This window comes from Rutilus rutilus, assembly GCF_951802725.1.
Source record: "Rutilus rutilus genome assembly, chromosome: 7".
NCBI classification, from domain to species: domain Eukaryota; kingdom Metazoa; phylum Chordata; class Actinopteri; order Cypriniformes; family Leuciscidae; genus Rutilus; species Rutilus rutilus.
In genome coordinates, this window is record NC_140221.1 from 29,406,128 (window position 1) to 29,431,879 (window position 25,752).

At 36.5% G+C, this 25,752-nt stretch overlaps 1 protein-coding gene across 1 annotated transcript; it reads right to left on the minus strand.

Annotated features, from left to right (window-relative positions):
• Positions 1-180: 180 nt before the first annotated feature.
• Positions 181-25,714, minus strand: myo1hb (myosin IHb). Its single transcript, XM_084414729.1, has 32 exons — positions 25,524-25,714; positions 18,148-18,309; positions 17,543-17,658; positions 15,962-16,160; positions 15,769-15,849; positions 15,512-15,691; positions 15,301-15,399; positions 15,054-15,167; positions 14,847-14,918; positions 14,288-14,407; positions 14,116-14,183; positions 13,722-13,827; positions 13,482-13,562; positions 11,971-12,062; positions 10,641-10,735; positions 10,506-10,552; positions 10,322-10,402; positions 9,944-10,049; positions 9,729-9,846; positions 9,509-9,622; positions 9,320-9,396; positions 9,142-9,210; positions 7,458-7,542; positions 6,947-7,109; positions 6,750-6,833; positions 6,560-6,653; positions 6,396-6,451; positions 6,108-6,243; positions 3,539-3,629; positions 2,156-2,251; positions 1,614-1,713; positions 181-1,447 (listed from the first exon to the last, which is right to left on the minus strand). The coding sequence occupies exons 1-32, from the start codon at positions 25,542-25,544 to the stop codon at positions 1,421-1,423; spliced, it is 3,150 nt and encodes a 1,049-aa protein (XP_084270855.1). The 5' UTR covers positions 25,545-25,714; the 3' UTR covers positions 181-1,420.
• Between the last annotated feature and the right edge of the window lie 38 nt (positions 25,715-25,752).

Below are 25,752 nucleotides of genomic sequence, written 5' to 3' on the forward strand. Positions count from 1 at the left end.
ATTCATTCACCACGAGGTGGCAACAAACAGTTTCATATTAGGTCATCATCTCATATAAGCCTACTCAAAAAATTCTCAATATGATTTATGAATCATCATACATTCGTTTTTTCTATTTGTATGCTTATAGGAAACATCAGGGTCTCGTGTTGAATGTCCACAAAGTAGGCTACAACTCAATAATTAATAACCACTTTATTACCACTGCAGTCATAATACAGTTTATACATGGCTGAACTGAATTTGCAGGAGAAAACCCAGACATCACAATTTTTATTTAAAAAAACAAACAAACACTACATAATCATTAAATGAGTTGAACATCTTGATTATATGAAATTATACAAATGCTAATATTTTCTGTACTTTAACACCGCTACTGCTACAGACATTTTAATGCACTAGGCTAGATAAAGTATTATATAAAGGACAGCAACTGCTTGATGTGGAATTGATTATCAGATCTCTATGCAGATATTACATGTGTGTTCTGTGTCTCTCAACAAGTGGCATTTTTATATTTGAATGTATACAAATGTTGTGTATGCCTACATGCATGCATTGTTTTGCTCTGGTGTTCTGGACATATGAAGCCAGTTGTTAGATATTTGTTATATGTTTGTCAGTGCAAAGCAGAAGATGGCATGCCCTATGTAGTCAGGTGTTGGCAGTATGGGATAAAGAACAAAATAAACTAACACAATTGACACAGTTTTAAAAAGGTTCTTGGGCAGAGTAACTAATGCACTGTTTTGTTTTTTTTTTTGTTTTTTTTTTGCTGAACAGTTAACTTTTATGATTTAACAAAATTAACACATTTACATCATTTGAGGAAAACAGGTTTGTGCTTTGAAGCAACTATTTTTCTATATTCTGTCCACCAGAAAGATCCACAATTAGCAAAAACCAAGACAAACTCAATTCATGTGATAAAAAAACGTAGCAATTTTCATTAACGGCTGGATGTTTATAACAAAACATGGGCTTATAAATACACAAAGACAATGTAAAATATACAACTAAAATACAGAATTTAACCTGATATTATTCAAATAAAACAAATAAAAAATAAAAATCCTATTACCCATTGCACCTGTCTGACTTGTTTCCCTTTTCTCTTATTTGGTGAATAAATTACAAAGATATTTCATGATTTGTCCCTTGAAAAATACATTAATATTTTAGGGTTACCCAACCCTGGTCCTGGAATAGCCCCATAAGTCCACATTTCCTCTCCATTTTCTGATAAACTCATTTCAGGTATTGGAGTTTATACTAATGAACTGATAAGTTGAATCAGGTGTGTTTGATTAGGGAAACTGTTAGAGTGTAGGTTCTTTTAGGGCAAATTGTAGAGTTTAAACTTGACTGAAATGCATTAATTGGGCCATTGAAGATACGTTTTGAGAGGAGAAACGTGTCACCGAGATTTTGTCCGTGCAGATTCCTGCAAAAGAAAAATGTAAATGCCTTCAAAATGATCACATAAATAGACATTTTTAATAATATTACACATTATAGTGGTATATAATGACAACTGATTACAAAAACAAATATTTTTTATGTTTCCAATGTATTCATTATGTGGTATACATTGAATTATGTGAACCCACCACCATCAAGTGTCCATTCTTGGCTCTGTAGACCATGCATTCAGTGCTGCTCTTAAAATCCACAAAGCCCTCTTTGCCAGGCTGGATGTCAAACCTCACACTACAAATGACAATGATTCAGTATATGTATAATGCATGCATTTAAATACAATGCTAACACTTTACAATAAGGTTTCATTTGTTAACATTGGTTAACTTGAACTAATAATGACCTGCACTTCTACAGCATTTTATCTTTTTTAAATGTTAATTTCAACATTTACTAATACATTATTAAAATCAAAAGTTGTTATTGTTAACATTAATGCACTGTGAACTAACCTGAACAAACAATGAACAGCTGTCTTTTTTTTAACTAACATTAACAAAGATTAATAAATACTGTAACAAAACCAATGTATTGCTCATAGTTAGTTCATTTTAGTTAATGCCTTAACTAAAACAAATGAAACCTTATTGTAAAGTGTTACCAATACAACAAACAATTTATCTCTGAAAGCAGGACCGAGTACCCAAAGGCAATTCAGGTAAAAGTATCTCACCTTTCTTGTACAACTTTGATAAGGCTTCGGTTTTTTGTCACTACACAGATTTTTGTCAATGCCTCGAATAGATAGCTGCACTGCAAGACCAGGGGCCTCATTTATAAAACTGTGCGTAGGAACCTTACTAAAAATGTACGTACGCATAAAAGCCAAAAATGGCGTACGCAAAAAAATATTCAGACTTATAAAACCGTGCGTACGCCAGTACCTGCGCAGAATTCACTTTATAAATCCCAGTCAGCGGAAGATTGTGCGCACATGCGTCTCCACCCGAAATAACCATATATGGAGCTTACAACACCTAGTTTTACTATGCAGATCCTCATCTACATATCATTTGCATATGATTATTCATCCACGTGATAACTTAAACGTTATCACGTGGATGAATAATCATATGCAAATGATATAAACGGTACAAGAAACATTACATTAATACAAATCAAGTAGTTGTCTATCCTTGCCTTGTTTTTGAATAGCCTATAAATCAAATAGTGTAAAATACATTTCAGAGAAAGTTTTTCTCAATCTTTTCCACTGGCCGAATTGTATTTTTAATTGATTTATATTTTTAATGGAAACAGATAGGCCTTGGGCATTATTTGCACGAAACTATTTTCTCAGACAATCTGGTATTATCATGATAAGCAATTATCTCTGTGGTTAAAACATTAAAGCACGCCACAGGAAAAGTGTTCAAAAACAATCGCATCCACAACAAATATTTCTATTGATTGAATTGAATATAAAAAAATGTTGTAACTTTTCAGTATGATTTCATGTTTAAGTGTTTAACTCCATAATTTGAATGGCATATTTAATCTAAATGTTTATATCAGAAGTAAAACATAGTTTAAATCATTATTTTATTTATTTAAACTGCGTCAGTTTCACTAAACGGCCCAACGCGATCGCTGGCGCGGACATAAGAAGGAATGGATATTTGCTTCAAGTGACAGGCTTGGTGAGTGAAATTATATTTGTATTATCTGTCTGTATTATGTTTAATTTTAATTCTAAATTCTAAAAGTGACCAAAAAGACATTTAACTCCAACTCACCATCGGTGTCGCCAAACTGCTCCGTCTCCAAAATGTGCGTACGCATGGGTCAGAGTTTGCGTGTAGGTGCGCATATTTTCACGTCAAGTTTTTCTTTATAAATCCCACCTTTTGCGCAGGAACTGGCGTACGCATGTTTTCAGCCCCGTTTTGTGCGTACGCAAGCTTTATAAATGAGGCCCCAGGTCCCCCTAAAAAGAGAATATTACAATGACAGGTTATTGTATTCAATTTCTATTACTATACATGTGTGTAAACAAAATGTTTGTTTTTGTTTCAATTTACCACATGACAGTCATTTAAAGCAATTACTCGCTCACAAAGGTATTTGTTCACCTACTTTTTGCTTTGTGTCATCACATGTGACATGGAGAATCAGGAAATTGTCACTTAAATTGCTGACAGACACCCCTGTAAATACGCAAATATATCTTATGTAAACAAAGTTATTGTATGGTATGGAACTTTACTATTTAGTAATGGTGTGTTACAAGAGTAAAAAAAAAAAAGTTCAAAATATAAAAATAAGACTGAAATCTGAATTGATGGCAAATTTCACACAATCATACTTAATTATTGGGAATCTGTGCCGAGTAGTGTTGATTATATGTAATCTGGATTACATAATCAGATTACAAAAATTAAACACTTGTAATTAGATTATATTACATTTTAAAATACTCCTAATCAAATTTTTACATTTTCCTTTCTCAAAAGTTTTGTGGAATTGCACACACAGACTGGCCACTTGTCAGGCGACAATAATTATGTCATGTCTGTTTTTTGTTTAATTTCATGTTCTTGTTTTCATGTCTTTTATTTTGAAATTTTGTCATGTTTCCTGGTTCCTTGTTAGGTGATTCCTTGCCCTCATTTGATCATCCCTGCATCCCAATGTCCATACTATCCATCCTAAATAGTATGTGAGATTAGAATAAGTGTGTCCCAAAGCATAGTATATTGGAAAAAGTATGTCAAAAGTCCCCGGATGATCTACTATTTCCGGTAGATTTTGAAGTGTGGATCCGTGCACACTCTAAAGGCTAATATTGCCCACAACCCATTGCGCTTTGGAGGAGGATTCGGTTCAGAACTACAAACACAAGTAAAAAGTGTTTAAAAACTGCAAAACATGGCGGATGTGCGCGACCAAAGGTAAGAGGTTTAGATAAAGGTTTGAGTGACTAATAATCAAAGTTTAACCTGATAAAAAAATGTTTATTTAATGTCATCCATTATATTTCATCTGCAATAACAATGTGGTCGATCCGTTTGGCCATTAACTTTTAAATGCATCATCATTATGCATTAATAAGAGGAGAGTCTCCGCATGAAAGACCAGCGACTGCAGATCAACGTGCTACTACATTTGTTTCCGATACAGTAGGAAATGAAATGAGGAGGATTTTAACTGTGACAAGATGACTTACAGCCCAGTTTACTGTGACGGGATACGACAGAGAGCAACCATAAAGACGCACTTGTATGAAGTGATATGTCTCAAAGCTTGTCTCCTCTTTTGCTACACACTTAAAAGTATGCACTTTTTCTTCACAAAAAGAGTACATACTTTTAGGGCGTAATATAAGTAGGCGAATTGGGACGCAGCACATGTCTTTTGTTTCCCTAAGGCTTGTTTGACTTCATGCAGCGCTGCGCAGACCGATCGGTGGCTGACTTGAAGCAGTGCATGCCAGATAGAAATTCTGTCCGACTCGAGACAGCGCCGACGCAATGTAACTGTGACGTATGTCATCAAAGTACCGCTAGAGCGATTCGAGAGTAGATGGAAGACTCAGCATGATGACACAGCTGTTTCACGACTGGCCGAATTCACCACAAAACAACAATCACATTATTCTCACACCTTCAGTTCCACAAATGCTCACAAATCTGTTTTTTTATAACTGTAAAATCTCTTTTCATGTAGTCACAATGTTATATCGTGTCATGTTTCTCAAAATAAAACTGATAAAAAAACGTAGACCCCACTTCATTGATAGTATAGGCTTATGTTTAACTTTATTCTTGTACAAACAGACACTGTATTTAGCAGGACATTAAGTATTGAATGAAAATGTCTCTGAAAAGTCTGTGTATTTGACAAAAATTGCATTTCACTTAGCTGTGGTAAAGTATGCAAACACAGGCTTGCAAGCCTCACTACGAGAAGCAGAAAGTGTCCGACTTCACGTCTCCGTTTTCAGCTCCTATCCCGCACGCACGTACGCGGCAACTCTCGCCAATCGGTTACATCCAGCCGCAGCCGATGTCGAACACCTCTAGTCTCATGTGTCCTGTTCTGATTGGTTGCTTCAGGTCATGTGTTTCTCCGTTCTGTTTTCTCATTGGTTCATTGTTTGATTATACACAGGTGTTCCTTGTTAGTCATTAGTCTCTGTGTGCATATAGCCCTCATGTTTCCATTGTTCCCTGTCTAGCTTTGTTCCTTGTAACAAAGATTTTTGCGTTTCATGTTCATGGTCAAGTCAAATCTAACCAATATTTTGTATTTTTTCATGTTTTGTTTAAATAAAAGACAAGAGAACAAGAACATGAAATTAAACAAAAAACAGACGTGACAAATTACATGCAAAATTGAGAGGCTGCACAGCATAAACAAATTAAATATTTAATCTTTTTATTAGATAGTTTTATTTGGATTTTTTTAACTTTCAAATTATTTCTTGATTCCTATGAACTCAATGATTTAAATTTTAGCTTTTTAATGTTATAAACAAACATTGTTGTAATGTAATGCAACAAAATTGTAATGTAATAGAGTACATTACTAATTAAAATTTTTATCATGTAATTTGTATTCAGTAATGGATTACAATTTGTACTTTTAAAGTAATCTATCCAGTACTGTTGGGCATTGAGATTTACCTTTAAGCGAGCTGTAATTCACCCTCTGTTTAATTTTGGCCTCCTCCACCAGATACGCAGCAGCCTGGGTGAAGATCAGCTGTCTGAAACGTGGCCGAAAGCCATTCCTGTCATACTTAATCACTGGAACACTGTACTGTATAGAGAGAGAGAGAGAGAGTTTACAATCCGTTTCCCCTGCCCATGATATAAACATCTGTCTGACTGAAAAATAAATGAATATAGATCTACTGTACTCATAGTCAAACAAGCTCAGAAATGTGTAGATACATGTGTATAGTTACATACCTCAATGCCCTCAGGACAAATCAGCTGCAAGACTTTGACGTTCATGTCCTGTTCACCTGAAGACAATAAACATAGAGAGAGCAAAGTTTTGTAATGTTTACTCTTGATCTTTGCATTTACAATTACAGCAGCAGAAGTATATAAAACAAATCATAAACTCTTACTTATCCTAGTGTCAGCAAAGGGTTGGCAGATGCTCTGAGGGTAGTTCTCTTTTCTGTCTTTGAATATGTCACTGGTCAGTGCTTTGATTTGCAGCTGAAAATGAAATGGAACTGTAAAAGTATTCCAGCCAGAGAATAAAATATGAAAATAAATGTTCAGATAAATGAGAGGTGAAAATGACCATTTTACCTGCACTTTACGCTGTGCACTGATCCCCCGAACATACTTCCGTACGAGGAGACGTGTGTGCATCTTACGTAAGAGCGCTGAGGCCTATAGATTAATTTATAAAAATGTAAAGTTTCATTAGTGAAATCATAAACCTCAGCTATAACAATAACTTTGCAGTGTTTCAATGATAACGGGTCCAAAAATATATGGACTACCTCTTGCATTATTGGTGGAGGAGTCAGCCAGGTAGTTTTGTCTATTACTGATTTTGGCAGGTACTCTTTGAGTCGAGTGAGGTAGCTCTGTCTGACAAAGGCCAGATATTCAGAGTTATCCATGCTTACAGGCTGATTCCTGTTCATGAAGCCCTTGATAAACCTGCAGGATTGGGGAAAAAATATCTTACAGCTCAAACATCATAAAAACATTTGAAAACAGTGATACATTTATAAGTTCAAAAGAACAGCATTTATTTGAAATAGAAATCTTTTGTAACATTTTAAATGTCTATACTGTGTGTTTTATCAAATTGATGCATACTTGCTGAATTTTATTCAAAAATAAATCCTACTGATCCCAAACGTGCATTTACATAAAATCATATTTAGATCAATAAAACTTTCATTTAATTGTCATTCAGTGCCTGTATAAAAGCTTTTCCAACATTACTTTGGTCACGGAAAACCAGAAGTAACTGACAGGAAGGATCTGACATGATTGTCTCACTTCTTGATGACTTTGACAGCCCAGGCTCTTCTTTCCCTCTCTTTTCTGGCCTGAAGGCCCCTCCAACATGTTTCAATCTTGGTAGCTGTTAAAAATGAATTAAAAGTAATGTTATGTACAGGGTCGTCACTAGAGGGGAGAAAGGTTCTTGTGATTTCAACCGATGCTTTTCTTAAAGGTCCCATTGCATGAAAATGTCACTTTATGAGGTTTTTTAACCTTAATATGAGTTTCCCTAGCCTGCCTATGGTCCCCCAGTAGCTAGACGTTTTGATGGGTGTAAACCAAGCCCTGGGTATCTTTGAGAAAATGAAAGCTCAGAAGGGCGAATCTAGAAATCTTCCCTTTATGTCGTCATAAGGGGAAAGGTTACCTCCCCTTTCTCTTCTTTGCCCGCCCATGAGAATATGAGAATATACGCGAGCGTGATATTGTTTTTTTCCTCGAGAGACATCATGGCTTGCAAACGGGCAAAGCATGGCAGTTGCTCAGGGTTTGGATGTAGTTCCTTCATCCGAGCCTCCGAAGGACCAGTGGGTTATGTGAATTTCTGATGTGTAATTGTTTAAGTTCAGACTTAAAGGGATAGTTCACCCAAAAATGAAAATTCTGTCATCATTTACTCACCCTCAAGTTGTTCCAAACCTGTATGAGTTTCTTTGTTCTGCTGAACACAAAGGAAGATATTTGGAAGAATGTTTGTAATCAAACAGATCTCGGTCCCCATTGACTTCCATAGTAGGAAAAAAATATACTATGGTAGTCAATGGGGACCGAGATCTGTTTGGTTACAAACATTCTTCCAAATATCTTCCTTTGTGTTCAGCAGAACAAAGAAACTCATACAGGTTTGGAACAACTTGAGGGTGAGTAAACGATGACAGAATTTTCATTTTTGGGTGAACTATCCCTTTAAATCTTAATCTTTCTCTCAAAATCGTTCAATACGGTTTATGCATCAGTAAATCAAGCCAGTGACTAAACGGATCAGTGACAAAGGATGAAAATAATTGTACTTAAACTGTGATTAATATATACAGAAAGCGATCAAAGAACAATCCCTTTCCAATCGCCCAAGCTGTCAATCACACAGCGCAAGTTTATCTGGACACTTGCCAAAACTCGTTATGAATTCAATGACGCTGTTACGCTGCACAACGAAGCTCTTGTACTTACCTCATGTTTGCACGGGTGAAATCATTAGTGAGAGTGCAGAAACTGCGTTGCAATGATAAGATCTTCATTCACGCGATCAACAGGCTGTCATCTGCTCAGTGCTCATCACTGCAACCTTTTATGTGATGGGTATAGATCTAAATACTTAAAAAACTTCTCACGATTCGTTAGTCCCGACAGCTGTAATAGTAAAAACGTATAATAGCTGTAATAGTAAAAGTTTTCGAGAGAGTTCCACATGTAATGCTAGATATTTCATATGCAAGCATGTCAGCCAATCACAGCAGTGGGCGTTTACACTGAAGTCTCACAGCAGACACGCCCCTTCAAACAGAGGCTAAAATCAGGCTAGGTAATATGCCTTTTATTTCTAAATTATAACAACTTTTGATCTAAAAAACATACTAACATTATAAAGGCACCCCAGGAAACATTCTAAAATAATAAAATAATCCATGCAATGGGACCTTTAATAACTCTAGTGTTTTAAACAAGAAATGTTCAATACCTGCTTCTCTCTGCCTTTGGTAGTCTTCTTTCACCCTATAGCCTTTGTATTTGGCCTGGATCCTTGTGGCTGTAACAAAAGAGATTTGAGATACCAACCAGTCAGGTCAAAGCTGGAATTGAAACTAGACCTTCAGGGGATCCCAGCCTTCTTTTGTCAGATGTTACTGGCGCCTTACCCAGTTCATGCTTGCAGACCTCAAATGCATCTTCAGTGGCAAAAAGAGTCCTGGGATGGCGAATAAAGATTTTTGTCCTTGAGAAATTAGAGGGAAAAAATATTTTTGTTTTATAAACATTTTATAGGTAGTGGATATTTCCTGGTCCTAGAAGAACAACACAGTATCATTGCAGTAGCCAGTTTTTACTTTCCCATCTTGTACTCGTTTGGTTTGTAGCCAAGGTGTTTGATGAGCTGCTGCACTCCCTCTGCTGGTGTCCCATTCCAGTGTGGCCATGTGTCAGGACATAGAGCCTTATATCTGCAATGATCATGTTTGCAGGTGAGAAAAAGTGAGAACAAGCACCTGATACAAAAGATGTATGCAAGCTGCAATTGTTGGAAACTAACACACAACGCAAATGCACCTTTTTAGGAAGACTTCGTATCTTCTCCTATAAGCAAACCCAGCACGCCTGACTCTCAGGTGCTCCATTAACCCCAGGTACTTGACTTGATGTCTCACCATGACATCATCAAAGTGATCTGAGGTTAGGCGAGTGAGAGAGAGGTCACTGGCACCGTCTGGTAAAACATTCAGCAGACAAAACCACTAACAAGAGGTGTGAAGTGAAAGGCTCACCTGGCTGCTTGCAGTGGTTGGGTTTCAGGCACCGCACATACCATGGTTCTTTTGTCATGAGGATTTCAGTGAGGCCTGCAAGGCTGCTCTTAAACTGGGTGGCTACCTGTTCACAAAAACAGTCAACAATGTATTTTTGATTCCTGTAAATTAAAGAGCTGTCACTGCTTAAATAAAGGTTAAGTTGGAAATAATATCATGAGGGGCTCTCAGGTTTTCAATCTGCTGTGTTAATTATACTAAAATTGTAGTCAAACAATCTGTATATTTGTTTCTTATTGCCAGAAAATGAACACAAGAAAAACATTTTAAATATATAGATCAGGCTGTTATAATTATTTGTTTTTTAGTTAGCTATTAAAACATCTTTCACTGTACCGTCTCAGGTCTTTTCTTGCCGTCAGGTTCAATAGCATGGAAGCAATGCTGGATAATACTGTTCTTAGACTGTCGCATGACCTTAAATAATAACAAATAAGTTTTATCTTTATGACGATTTCATAGTCATTATTTTTTTTAGAGATGACCAATAGAGAATACATGCTGTGGGGAAACCTCTTACCTCTTTAATGTTCCTGTACAGAAGATCATTGTTTTTGTCAAGAAATCCTGACAAAACAAAAAGATCAAGATAAATAATATTTTTTTTTTTTTATTTTTTTTTTTGTCTTAAAACAGTTTGCACTGAGTATCTTACCAACAACTGAGTAAGTAACTTCTCCAGCATAGTGTAGGAGTCGAAAATCCCCTCGTTCCAAGGTCTTGCGGGTTTTCTGGTCAGCCAATTTGTGCCTGAGATTTAGAGACAATGAATTGGATTAATAAATGAATACAGTACCTTACAATAAATACAATACCTTTGCAGCAGTACAAATACTACTGTACCATGGCTCTTCAATTCTACTTTGCATGTGAATGTTTTAGTTGTTCAGCTATATCAGCTTTACAAGTTATATTACATGGCAGATACATATACAAAATGTAACAATTCAAGTCACCTTTATACAGACCAAAAACATATTTTAGAGAAGTTAATGCTACAATATTTGCATTTTAGGAGTCCTTCACCCTTCAATAAATGCCCATGAGTCAGTCTAGTATGGCCTAGAGAACACCTTGTATACACAACTTGGTCATGTCTATATTAAAAGGGTAGATGCATATTTTCCCACCACGGGAGAAGGTTTTAGCTAAGGCCATTGACTGTAATATCTATATAAAAGCAAGCGATCTACATTCAGGATCTACAAAATTAGCTATTATTATTTTTTAAGGATTTAATTTAATACAAGGGTGTCTAATCCTAGCCTGGTAATACCAGACTCTGCTACTTCACTTTGCTTCGTAGACAGAGTCTGGAATAGCATAATAGAGAAGTGTTTTCTCTCTCGCGGGGGGGCGCTTGTCTGAAGTTTAAAATCATTGGTTACCCGTAAGCCAATCACATAACGTTTGGTTATGGCGTGGGTTATGCGCATGCTCAGGCGCATCTAACTTCCACTGTAAACGCATGTATGATGCAAAAACTAAACAATCGAGCGAAATACCGGAGTGAACATGGCTGTGAACGACTTTTGCAGATTATGTGAAGTAAATCTACGCATCCACGGTACAATCAGCGTCTACGTCACGGCTCTCAGTCCGCCCTCTGTTCGTTGATTGGCCCGGCTGTTTTCAGGCCGGTGGAAAACTGAAAGATAGGCTGCTATGTCAGACTGACTACAGGAGCGAAATGAAATTAGCGGAAGTAGGAAGTCTGACGTAGTCAGGCTAGTCTAATCCTACTCCTAGAAGACTGCCTTCCTAAAGAGTTTGGCTCCAACACCTGCTTGGAAGTTTCTAGTGATCCTGAAGACCTTGATTAGCTGCTTCAGTTGTGTTTAATTAGGACTAGAGCTAAACTCTGGAAAGTGGCCCTCCAGGAACAGGATTGGACATCCCTGTTTTAATGCCTACAGAAGTACTATGATAGCATTTAAATACTGGTGTTATGTCCGTTTAAAAATAATTTAAAATGTTTTACCCACGTGACAAAATGAGGGTGACCGCACATCTTCTCCTCTAGCTTCTCCAGGAATGTAAAATCTGTGGCTTCTCCAGGACGCAGACATTCTTCATCCTTTAATGCGGGATACAAGACATAAAGACTGTGACTTAGGGTGTGTTCACACTTGGCAGGTTTGATTCAATTAAAAGAAACTAAGTGTGTAAGTGTGAACGCTGCCATCCAAACCCTGGTGCGCACCAAACAAGCTGACCGAGACCCCTGAAAAAAGGTCCAAATGAACTCTAGTGCAGTTCGACAGAAATATGAACGCAGCTAAGGGTGCTTTCATACTAGCACATTTGGTGTGCACCCGGGTTCTACTGACGTCACAGTTCGGTTGGGTATGGTGGTCTAGGCCTAGGGTATGGTTCATGTGAACTCCGGTACGGTTCATTGCTGATTATGAACGCAATCGTACTAAATTGTTGAAAGTAAACTGCTATTGATGACGTATGATTCGATAAAGCTGTGGCTGCGTTCGAAATCGCATACTCTCTTGAGTAGGTACTTATTTTCAACAAGTAATTACTCCACGACCACTAAAAAGGTAAATTGTGTGTATGGTATGAAGGTGCGTGTAGTATAAATGTCCGGACATATGACATTCGCCATGCTGTCATTATCATGTGACCTATCAGCATCAGTTAAGTCGCTTCACTGCCATTCACAAATCCTCTCCCATGGCCTCATGGGAAAAACTTTGTGAGAAATCAACCAACCAACAAACAATACAATAAATACAAACATTTGCTAAAATTCAACTTCGAAAAAAGACAAACATTTTCTCTATAAATTACTTTTTAAATGTACTTAAGTTTTTCTGGGTCCACCAAGACCTTCAAAGTTTGTCCTGATAAAAATCGTTGCCTCATGAGATTAAAACTTGGACATATGATTCGATAATGCGCACCATGTTGTGTGTATAGTATGCAAGTGTGTGTAGTATCAGCATCAGTTACGTCGCTTTACTGCCATTCACAAATCCTCTCCCGTGGCCTCATGGGAAAGCAAAATGTCCATCGTTTGCCCACTTCAGAATCTCGGCAGAAGTAGTAGGTCATCCCGGTACTTTTTGCCTACTCTTTTATGTGTACTGTGAATTCGGACATACTTCTTTTGTCACATACTGTTTTTCACCTAGGGAGGAATGCGATTTCGGATGCAGCCTGTGTGTTTGTGTGTGTTCTCCCTCACTTTCCTGACAAGCGTGACTGAAGCACTGCAAGCAGAGAGAATTATTTCATTTCTGCTCGCCTTCAGCAGAAATGGACTCCCGCATTCTTTAGAACATTTGCAGTACGGCAGATAGACGCAAGTGCCGTTATGTGCTGACGCTTTGAAAACAAAACCAAAGGTTTAAAAACCAAAATATAAAAGTGAGGTGAGCAACGCTATGCATTTTCCTGCCTTCAGTCGCACCAGACAATTGAACCAAGTGTGAAAGCACCCTTAATCATGTCATGTATGTCAGCTTGAATCCATTCTACGTACCAGTACTGATATGATGCCTCTATGTTTCTCCTCCACCAGGTCACAGATGATCTTATTGTTGAAGAATGGCACTGGCTCCCACTAAAATGTCAACATGGGGTAAAAAAGTTTATCAATGAAAATATGGCAAAGCACAGAAAGTGAGGCAGATCTGTGTAACAAAGCATTTAGATAACATTACTATCTGTAGATATCTGAAAAGGCCTTGTTGATTTCAAACTAATGATGTATGTACTTCACCTCGATTCCCTCCATCTCGTACTCCTCCTGCTCTGATTTGAGGGTGAGCTGGATGAAAAGCTGCTGAAGCTTTTCATTGCAGAAGTTTATACAGAACTGTTCAAAACTGAGGAGCAAATCACCAGTAATCATATACATGGCAATCCATCAAAATATTTATCTAGTACTTAACAAATATAAGACAATTTACATGCAATAGCAATAATCTCATCAGTGCAGCGTGTTTCTACTTTACAGTAATGGCACATTTATTTGTGTCTAGATGTGTCTAGAGGGCTTGTTCTGAAACTATATTGATAAGAAGGTTACTAAATGGTTTTAACTAATTAACCCATTTTAAGAGTTTTCTTGAAGGAAATGTGTAATGTGTATGATTGCAATGCTTCAGTGTCACCTGTTCACATCAAACACTTCAAATCCATAGATGTCAAGCAGTCCAATCACCGTCTTTCTGGTTGAATCCTGCATTGATAGAAATAAATATATCGAACACCTAATAATCTATTGACTAATTAATTTATTGTTATATACTACTATTAAAAGCAGAATTTGTAAACCATGCATACCTTATTTGCCAAAGATTCATTAATCTTATTAACGAGCCATGAGAATGTGCGGCCATAGATGGCTTTGGCTAGTGCATCCCTGGCATACTTTGCATGTTCAGCGGTGAAAGGGCTTAGAACCTGAAAATGATAAATATTACATAATTATGCATTTCCGAAGTACAGAAACATATCATACTATTCCATCTCTTAAATCACTTTTCAAAATGATTTTAATATTATTTAATTAATTTAATTAATTATTTACTAATTGTCCAAAACAACTTCATATGGGAATATGAATGTAAAACGTACTTTTTATGCAACAGTTAATGTGTCATACCATATATATTTAAAAATTGCATTTAGGCTACCTACAGTATGTTGCAATTAATAATTTTAACAAGTACAAACAATATTTCAGTAAGTATGCTTATGTAAACATACTAGTATTTGGGTCACATTAAATGTTGTATTTACTTGGCATAAGAAAAAGATCTGGATGTCTATTGTCTCAAGTCTATTGTCTAGAACATTGACAATACTAATAAGCCCATGTTCAGAATCCTTCTTTCATCACCTCTTCTGCTTTGGCTTCAATCTTCCTGTGAGTTAAACCCTCCTGTAACATGTTTGAGGGGATGCCCAATAACTGAGAAGAACATGAATAAAGAAGAAATGGATTGCAACAAAGAAACAAAAGTCAATATTGGCATTACAGTATAAACTATCCCATTTTGAATGCATAAATATTCTAAAACTTGACATAAGTGACAGATGAACATACCTTTGACAGCCAGTGCACTTCTGCACTGCTGTTTAATGTGGCATAACCCAGAGCACTGGCCTCAAAGTGAACATTCCCGAGATGAAGGACACTGGCAATGATCGCAAACAGATGCTAAAAGAAGACCAAAGGTATTAAACAATGACCTCTCTTTCTAAAAATCAGCCTTCTACACTGACCCAGTGACCCACCGGACAAAAACTCAAATCAACATGCTCGAACTCCAATCACTCTGAGAGCATCTTACCTCTATATCTTTTTCACTAAACTTAACGATAGTAAGAGCCTTCTGAACGGTTTTCCAGTCACTCTTGTCATTAATGGAGCTCACTTTGGCACATTCTCCCTGTCCAGAAAATAGATTTTGAACAATAAAATAAATATACTTTGTTTATGGCTCTGATAAGGTCTATGCATCAATAAAAATAAAAAAGTAAAGTAATATCTGTGTTTCTAACCTGAATAAGATAGCGGTAGTTCTGACAGTTTCGCTCCAAACCAAGCCAGCGAAGAAGCTCATCCTCCCCTCCCTCAACTAACTGATAGAAGATGTGGAAGTTCCTCTCTCCATGATTTTGGTGGACCACCCTTGACTTTTCCAGTAAGTAGCTTAAGATGTGGCCACCGACAGCTGCTCCCTAAAAGAATAAGCAAGTATTTACATTTGTAAGGAATGCTTTTCTGCTATCCTGCTTCTGTCCGAATCGAACTTTACCCGATGGTCAAACTGTATGTCCATATACTTTCCAAATCGACTCGAGTTGTCATTTTTCAGGGTTTTGGCGTTTCCAAAAGCCTGTAGAGATAAAACCCTCAGCATTAATACTTCACATCGCGCAACACTTTGAGCATGCACACTGAGAATTTTTCAACGTTTTCAACTGATAAATTTAGAAAAAAATTCTGACCTCCAGCACCGGATTTGAAAGAAGGAGCCGATCTCTCACGTTGTCCAGGAGTCTAGTGCTGGGACAGCTTACTGCATAGAACTGCAGGACTTTCTTAGAGGCCTCTGTCTTACCAGAACCACTCTCACCAGAGATGAGGATGAAGTGGTTGTTGGTTTCACTAACCATTGTCCGGTACACGTTATCAGCAAGTGCAAATCTGAGAGGTCAGAAAAACTACATTTAAAACAATGATCTTCAAAGAAGAATATAAGTAAGAAACCATAAGAAAGTAAAGTTTAAGAACAAACGGTAAATGTGTACATATACATTGCCAAGTTTGGGGTCTGTAATATTTTTAAATGTTTCTCTTATTATCATCAAGGCTGCATTTATTTGATCAAAAAATACAGTAAAAACTGTAATATTGTGATATATTATTAAAGTTTGAAACAACTGTTTTAATACATTTTAAAATGCATTTTATTCTTGTGATGGCAAAGCTGAATTTTCAGCAGTCGTTACTTCAGTGTCACATTATCCTACAGATATCATTCTAATATGTTGATTTTCTGCTCAAGAAACATTTCTTATTATCAATTTTTTTTCAGGATTCTTTGATGAATATTTATTTGAAAAATTATTTTAAAATAATTAATAATAATTTTAAATTATACATATTTAGAATATTTTTTTGTAAAAATGTAAAAGTATTTACTGTCACTTTTGATCTACAGTGCTATGCATAAGTTTAGACACCCATGCTAAAGTTGACTAAAAAGAGGAATAAAAAATCATCTTTTGGAAATTGAACTTAATGCCTTAATTTAAAAAATTAGGAAAAATCCAACCTTTAAGGACACCAATTTTCTTTGTGAATGAATAATGTATCGTAAATAAATAAATGTTCTTCCTTAAAATACAGGGTGCATAAGTTTGGACACCCCTATGTTAAATTCCCATAGAGGCAGGCAGATTTTTTATTTTTAAGTATTTTTTTTTTTTTTTTTTTTAGGATACTATGCATCCTGATAAAGTTCCCTTGGCCTTTGGAATTAAAATAGCCCCACATCATCACATAGCCTTCACCATACCTAGAGATGGCATGGGGTACTTTCCATAAGATCATCTCTCAATGCAAATCAAACTAGCTATTAGGCTAACTGAAATAAAACCATGCCAATCTCTAGGTATGGTGAAGGCTATGTGATGATGTGGGGCTATTTTAATTCCAAAGGCCAAGGGAACTTTATCAGGATGCATAGTATCCTGGATCCATGAAGTAACTGGCCTTTAAAAATAAAAATCTGCCTGCCTCTATGGGAATTTAACATAGGGGTGTCCAAACTTATGCACCCTGTATTTTAAGGAAGAACATTTATTTATTTACGATGCATTATTCATTCACAAAGAAAATTGGTGTCCTTAAAGGTTGGATTTTTCCTAATTTTTTAAATTAAGGCATTAAGTTCAGTTTCCAAAAGATGATTTTTTATTCCTCTTTTTAGTCAACTTTAGTATGGGTGTCTAAACTTATGCATAGCACTGTATTTAATGTATCCCTGAGGAATAAAAGTATAATTCCTGTGTATGCAAACTTACATATGAGGAGGCAGCTCAAAAAAGTTGACTCCCATATAAATGTCCATTTGTTTCTTGGTATAGATACCCAAGTCCTTATATGGATTTACTGACACTAGGAGGGTCCCGATGTAGGTCTAAGTAAGAAAAACAAAGACATTTAAGAAAAAATGTCCAGTCCTTTGCCTCAAAAGAGTATTGAGTTATGATCCGAGTTCAATAAAACATTTAAAAAATATGTTGTCAACTTTTACAAAGTTTGTTCTGGAACAATCTGCCAAAAAAATATAAACTCACAGGTTAAAGAAGGATCATAATGAAATATAACTGTCTCAGCAGTTTCGTATAGGAGGTTTATCTTTGTAAGGTGCCCTTCATAACCTTCTCCATGCTGAATCATCAGCAAAGTGAGTTTCCAGTTCTTGCGACAAGGCAAATGAGATGTATAGAGAACATTTTCACTTAGTAGGATACCTGCTGTGTGCAGTGACCTGTGTTCAGCATGAGAGTCCACATTATTCTCTACCCCATCTCAATAATGAAAGTAACAGTGATACTTGATATTGCATTGCCGGCCTTTATCCCAGTCTATTCTCAGAAGTCACATGAGTGGGTGCAGGACTCACATATATAAGGTTCTCGTTGAACCGTTTTCTAAGGTTGTCCATAAATGCGGTCTCACTCGTGTAGGCGTCCAGAAGAACAAAGTCCTGAATGCCCACCCGGTCCCGAGCCGTCAAACACCCCTCCATCTCCTGTAGGATCCGCTGGCAGCGCTCCTCTAAACTCTGTTAATCACAGACAAGAAAAATAAAAAGAAACAGGTGTCGATCAGCGATTCCAATAAAAGGTAGATGTGTTTTTACAGATGTGTTCTTATTTCAAGGAGAATTAATTACCATTATGAACTTGTTCACCTTGTTTTCAGGCTATAAGTTTACTGTAAGTTTGTGCAGCAACAGCATTAGAAGTTGCTTTGTACTTAAAACACTTATTTATTTAACTTATTTAATTGACTATTTATATTAAAAAAAAAATCTTAATGATGATTATTTAACAATAGTCTCTCACTGATGTACATCGACTTTCCTTCACTCTGACTTTATTATTTATCACTTTATCACTCTACATCCAGTAGGCTAATATATCATTTTGGATGTGGCCTTGAACAAATCCTGTCAACAAAATGCCATGAACCGCCTGAGCCCTGCCTTACTTATCTAATCTAAAATGTTTTTTTTTCTGCACAGTCCATCAAAAGGAACATTCATCAATCAACACTGATAACGGCAGGGTCTGCCTTGGTCTTTTGACAAACAGGAAGGATATATTTTTGTGTGTTGATGAAGTCCTATGTCCTCTAAAAAAGTTATTTAAAAAAGACACTTAAATAATGAAACTTCAGCACTGCCTTAATTGTTCGTGGCATAGATTTGACAAGGTGCTGGTAAAAATGTTGGTCCATATTGACATATTACATATTGGCAAATTTGCCAGCTACACATCCATGATGCAAATTTCCCATTCCACCACATCCCAAAAGTGCTCTATTGGGTTGAGATCTGGTGACTGTGGAGGCCATTTGAGTGTAGTGAACTCATTGTCATGTTCAAGAAAATAGTTTTGAGATGATTTGAGCTTTGTCATGGCACGTTATCCTGCTGAAAGTAGCTGAAAGATGGGTACACTGTGGTCAGGGATGGACATGGACAAAAATACTCAGGTAGGATGTGGCTTTAAACAATGCTAAATTGGTACTAAGGGGCCCAAAATGTCCCGAGAAAATACTCAGACCAGCCCGTTTGGCAGCAACAATAATGCCACGTTCAAACTTCAAAGTCACTTAAAACTCCTTTCTTCCCCATTCTGATGCTCAAATTGAACTTTAACAGATCACCTTTAACAGATGCCTAAATGTGTACACATTTTTACAGTGTACAGATATTGCAAATATTAACTATATATTCAAAGGCTAAATAATTTATATTTTGTTAAAGAAAAACACTATAGCTGATACTAAATTTTATTTGTTGCAACAGTGTGATTCTTGATATGACATATATTCCTGAGTCAGGCTACTACTCCTAAACTGTTATATATAAAAAAAAAAAACGTAAAAATAACTGAGCGAATTTACATAGTTTATTTTCAGAGAGACATATCACAGTCAGCTGTATTTTAGTCCAGCTGCACTGCTTGCTCTGCTCAGGATTCACTTTAGGAATAAATTTAAATCTACAATTTGCGTAATAATTTGCATAAATATATATATATATATTTTGGTTCTCTCATATTACAGGCCTATCTTAGACCTCGAACAATATTTTGAAAATGTATTTAGAGAATGCACATTTAAAAAATAGTTAAAAGTAAAAGTGGGAGCCCTTACCTTCAGTGCAGTGATTGTTTCTCTGTGTAATGATGTGGGAACTGTGTGATTTTATCCAGTTTTGTAAAGAGCATCTGTGATTATTTCAAGTACAACAGGAAACACTGTCATATCACACTCACCACTTCCACCATGGGAAGTCATTAATAAAAAGTTTGCTAAGGAAACGGGGGTCTGCGTGTATGTGTGTGTCAAGAAACATCTGTCTAAAACAGAAATCGTTATGGATTTATTGTCTTGCATCCTGAAAAGCTCTGCTCAGCATAGGTTTGTCCTATCTTGGTTCCTTTAAACCCGAGGGCGAATCTATTTCTATCAGAGATTACACGGTTCCTCTCCATTCCTGTCATGGGATGGAATTTGGGCCAAGGTCACAGGCATACAAAAAATAAATGAACCATTCCTGTCTGGTGCTATACTGATGCTTGATTTACCTCTAAGAACAGATGAGACTCTCTCTCTCTCTCTCTCTCTCTCTCTCTCTCTCTCAATAATATCATATTTGAAGAAGTCCAGTTGAAACCACAAGATGTGCACAATACGTTACAAGTTTAATTTTCTAAACTGCATGTCCAGGGAATATTTAAAACAGTTTTTGATAACATTAGTAAAATAAAAGGTTACATTTTATTTTGATAGTCCACTTAGACATTCTACTAACTATAAGTTACTTTGCAACTACATGTCAACTAACTCAGAGTATTAGTAGTAGACTGTTAGGTTGGGGTTAGTGTTAATAGAATAAGTTGACATATACTTGCAAAGTTTCTTATAGTCAGTAGAATGTTGGGGGAGCATCAAAATCAAATGTTAGCAGATATTAAGCAGACAGTCTAATACTGAAATGACTGGAAGTTGACATAGTTGCAAAATTACTTATAGTTAGTAAAATGTCTGAAGTGGACTATTGAACAAAAGTGTTATCAAAAAAATATAGCTAAGTAAGCTGTCAGTCTATTGTACCACAAAAGCAAAAGTGCAGACAGAGACTAGGAAATGTTCTGAAAGATAAAGCTGGCATCACATTTGAGTCCTGTCTATGAGCTGGCAAAGAGCACTCAAACTAGAGCCAAGAGGGGATGCCAAGATTCTGGCAGTCTGTCAGTGTTCCTCTCTCATTACACACCGAATGTTATGTATTGCATCTGTTTAAAAGACAATCATCATCTTAGCTTTAAACTCAGTGTTTTAAACTTTTATTTCTTGGTACCAATAACCAACTGAAAGACTTAAAATTACTAGGTTGCAACGTGAATATTTAGCTATGCATATAAATGATACAATATTATATATAACATAATGATGTATTATAATAATATGCACATTATACTGTTTTTTTTATTACCATTGGGAAGTGTGAGCTTGCTGATATTTTCCTCCTGTAATTACACAACTAATTAGGTCTTAAAAAGGTCTGTGTGTTCTAATGTTGTTTTGTATGTCAATGTGGTGTTTTAATATGCTTTAAGACAAACCATGTGCAAAATCATAAGTCAACACCATTGCTGTGTCTTTTCTTCTTAAAACTGCAGTGAACCAAAGATATTCTCAAAACTGTGGTTTGAAAGCGCTTGTTTCTGACGTCACAAACTACATTGTAACCAATCACGTCAACGAGTGGATCTCTGAGCTTGTGTGAGTGAGTGGAGGCGGGGCTAATTATCATATTCATAGAACCACGTATACTAAATGAGGAAAGGGTGTAGAGTTACATTCAAGCTATTTTAAGGCATGAAGATTTTTTTTTTTTTTCATGGAAAAAACATTTAATTATGTAATTTTGGTTAGGGATGTCCCGATCCGATCCACGGCATCGGTATCGTGCCGATACTGGCCCAGAATGCTAGATCGGATATCGGAGGGGAGAAAAAAATATACCCGATACCGATACCTATTAGGGGTGGAACGGTACATGTATTCGTATTGAACGTACGTTCGGTACGTGCATCACGGTTCGGTGCATGGATTTACACGGAGAATACACAGTATAAAAATAAATAAAACTCGCATGCACATTAATTAATGTAATGCGGAACTACTGTTAGATACGCGCATAGACATACGCGGGTTCTTTAGGGACACCTACTCTGTAGCCCCGCCTTAGCTCTGAACATCTATTTACAGATCTATTTCGCTTCAAACGCTCGCTTTATCATTATACGCGCGAATGGATTCAAACTGTTCAAGCATCGAACTAGACGCGATAGACGCGAATTTGACGCTCTATTCGCGTTTGGTGTGAACGCAGCAAAATGAACAGGCTGCGATGTCAAGATTGCAATGCTGGAATGTGTGTGTGTGTGTGTGTGTGTGTGTGTCTCAAAGAGAGAGAGGCACGGGCGCGATCGAACAGTGGAAACATAAAAACATACTCCGTCATTTTGTTCATACAGGACATCATTAAAACTGCAAAAAGTGTTTAGCCTACTTATATTTGTGTAAAACACAACATTGTGCTTTTGTCAAACTGTAAACTCTTGTCAAACTGTAACCTACAACTGTCACCCAACCAAAATCACACACACACACACACACACACACACACACACACACACACACACACACGCTGTTTAAAAGCAAAAATGATCTTTTGGACATTCATCATATTGCATTGGTTTTCATTTCTTGTCCTAAAACAGAGCACTAATCTGTTTATTTTGAAGTTACACATTCTACATTGATTAAAAAAGAAAATCAAATAATGTTTTTAATGGTAGTATTATTTTATACAGAAATAAATTATTTATAATTCAGATGAGAATAACTCATAAAATTTTAAGGAAACAAATATATTGATTTGAAATATAGCAAATTAATTTTAAATTAATTCAGGTACAATTACCAAACATATCTCAAGGTCTTTTGAATAAAGGGTGGCAGTCTTGTGTGGCTAATTGAGCAAAGTGCTTCCATATATTTTATTATTAGTAGTATTAGTTCAAGAATAAAATAAAAATATCGGATTGATATCGGTATCGGCAAATAGCCAAAGCTGCGGCATCGGTATCGTATCGGAAGTGAAAAAGTGGTATCAGGACATCCCTAATTTTGGTGATCAAAGGTGAGTTTTAAGGGATAAAATTATTGACTACAAGGGGACTTTAATTGAAAAAAACACAGTTTAATTTCCGTGAGGACTTAGATTTCCATTTTGGTGTCAATGTTATTAGATACATCTTGTTGTATTTCCGAGTGAGTCATTGAGACATTAAAGCTGATTTTGAGGGAGAAGGAAAGTCTATCTGGCTAAATGACCATCATCTGAGAGGCCACGCTATTGTCCCAAAACTTTAGTATGTCACAGGATCCCAGTGCTCAGCTCACAATATGGCTTGAGACTTCGGAAAAAGCTAGAGCTAATCGTTGGTCACTGACCCACATTCTTCTGTAAAAGTCACTAAGCAAAGTCTTGACAAATATTTACAGCTAAAAGTCTGATTTACCTTTTTGAACCTATTTACACCATTTACATGGATTTCTCTGTTTATATATATATATATATATATATATATATACATATACTAAGTATGAGGGAGAACTAAATTTTACCCCCAAATAATAACATTCTCATGGTCGTTTGCAGTCACATTTGCATTAAATATTAAAACAAGTCTCAAATGTAAAAAAAGAAATACCAAGAGGAACTTATAGAACAAAAAATATTTTGTACTTTTTGTCAGTTTGTGTATTTTTAATTTACCATTTAAAACAAATATGCTCGTAATATGATCTAATTTTCTGTCACAATCTTGAGACAAACATTTATACTCTAAATAGACACAATACTAATTAATCTTAGGCCAAATTAAAAAAGGGCACAGTCAGCTATAAGCGTCTGAAATATTCCTGAATTACCTCAGTATCCATTGCTTTTTCCAGAATAGATGAATCTTTATTCTCCTGGTATTAGTCCGGTGTTCAGTAGAATAAAGGGCTTTCAGTGTCCAGTTTGCCCTGGCATGATGGAAACTCAGACCAGAAGAAGACACATCTAGACTAGAGTGATCCACTTCACATTCAGTCCTGATCAATTCTGCTTGCTTTTTCTTTCTAACCGTTCTTCTCTTTCTCTATCTCACGTTTCTATCCATGGTGAAGAGCTCTCGTGACATTATTTCACTTTAAGCACCACTACTAAACTCAGCTCTTGGTCTGCTCCAAGATGCTGAATGATTCATGGAGGGGCAGCAAGAGAAGATCTCATTCAGCACCTCTCCTTAGCGGCCGCTGCCCCACCATGTGTAACACAAGGCTGTGGAAACCTGAGCTAACACCCTACTCCCTCCCCTCCTACCTGTCTTCTTCTGCACAAAATTACATTGTTGGAGTCTAGTTACTGATCTTTGATTAGGTGGATCCGTTTTCTGCTAATTACTACCCACTCACCAACACGTGGCCCGTGGCTCATAGCCCATTTGGTGTAAAATTGTCTCTGTTTTATTTTTTTACAAACTGATAGAGGTGTAATTACTCAGACTCTGCTGGGACGGTCATTTGAGGTTCTGATGGAACCTGAGTCAGCGGATGTTTACCTCATTACTGTAAAAGAATGTAATTACTAGACTTCCTCAGGTAATGTATGGTTCAGTTGCCCTACTTGATGTATTTTTAGTTTCATGTCTTGAGATATACATTTTTTAGACAGGGCCACTGCCCCTAAAAATGTCTGTGCACTGCCCTGCTTTTGAACCAATTCTTTTCAGTGAAACGGTTGAACAAGTGCACCAAATAAGACTGGAATGGAACAGTATGTGTCCTCAAATGTGTCCAACTCAAAAGGCAGTAATATTGTCTAAAACCTAGTCATCATGTCTGCTTTTTCTTTGCACCAATGAACCACTCCAACCTGTTAAAGTGCCCAAATTATGCTATTTTAAAGGTTCCTAATTTTGTTTTGGAGGTCTCCTACAACAGGTTTACATGCATCAAAGGTCAATAAACGCTTTCATTTTCTCATAATATACACTGCACATCACCACAAGTGACACATCATCACATATACAAGATTCCAAAGGTAAACTAACTTTCCACAACATCTTATTATTAATAATTTACCTTTTGATAACACGTGGCTTCAAAACATTTCATTTTTAAATTAATAAAATAATACATTTAAAACAAAAAAGTAAATGCAGTGAACGTCAATTAGCAAGTCATGGTGTAAAATGATGGAATCGTGGAATCACAGCATAGCCCTAAAGATCGGATATTCCACACAAAGTGGCCATGTTAATGTTCTCAGTCCTAATTAGTGTCCCCGACTACACCTTTGACCTAATTTATACGTTAGAGGTGCAAGCTGATACAATGGTGAAACAGATGCCCTCTTGTAACTAAACACAACACACTTCAGATAAATAGGAACTAAACTGACCGTGATAGTAGATTCTCAAACATTACATGGTGTTATAAGGTTTATAATGTAAACACTGGAGGAAGTTAATCTATAGCTATATACAGTGTGTGTATATATATATATATATATATATATATATATATATATATATATATATATACACATACACACACACATACACATACACATAGGATACACTCAGTATTCCAGTATCAAGAAATAAGCTTGAGCATAAGCATCACGTTAGTAGATCTTACCTTAGAGTTCAGGCAGTACATGTTTTAAGGAAGACAAAATTCACGTCCTGCTTGGTTTGTTTCAATTGAGAGTCCCGGGATAGAATGGGACAGTGCCAGCGGTGCAGAGAGGTGTACCGTACTGTATAGGCTATGCGTTGGTATCCAGAGTAAAAAAAAAAAAAAGACAAGATCCAGAAGAGTTGAAGTGGGACACTGCTTATTATGGTTGCATCACCTGAATTTATGG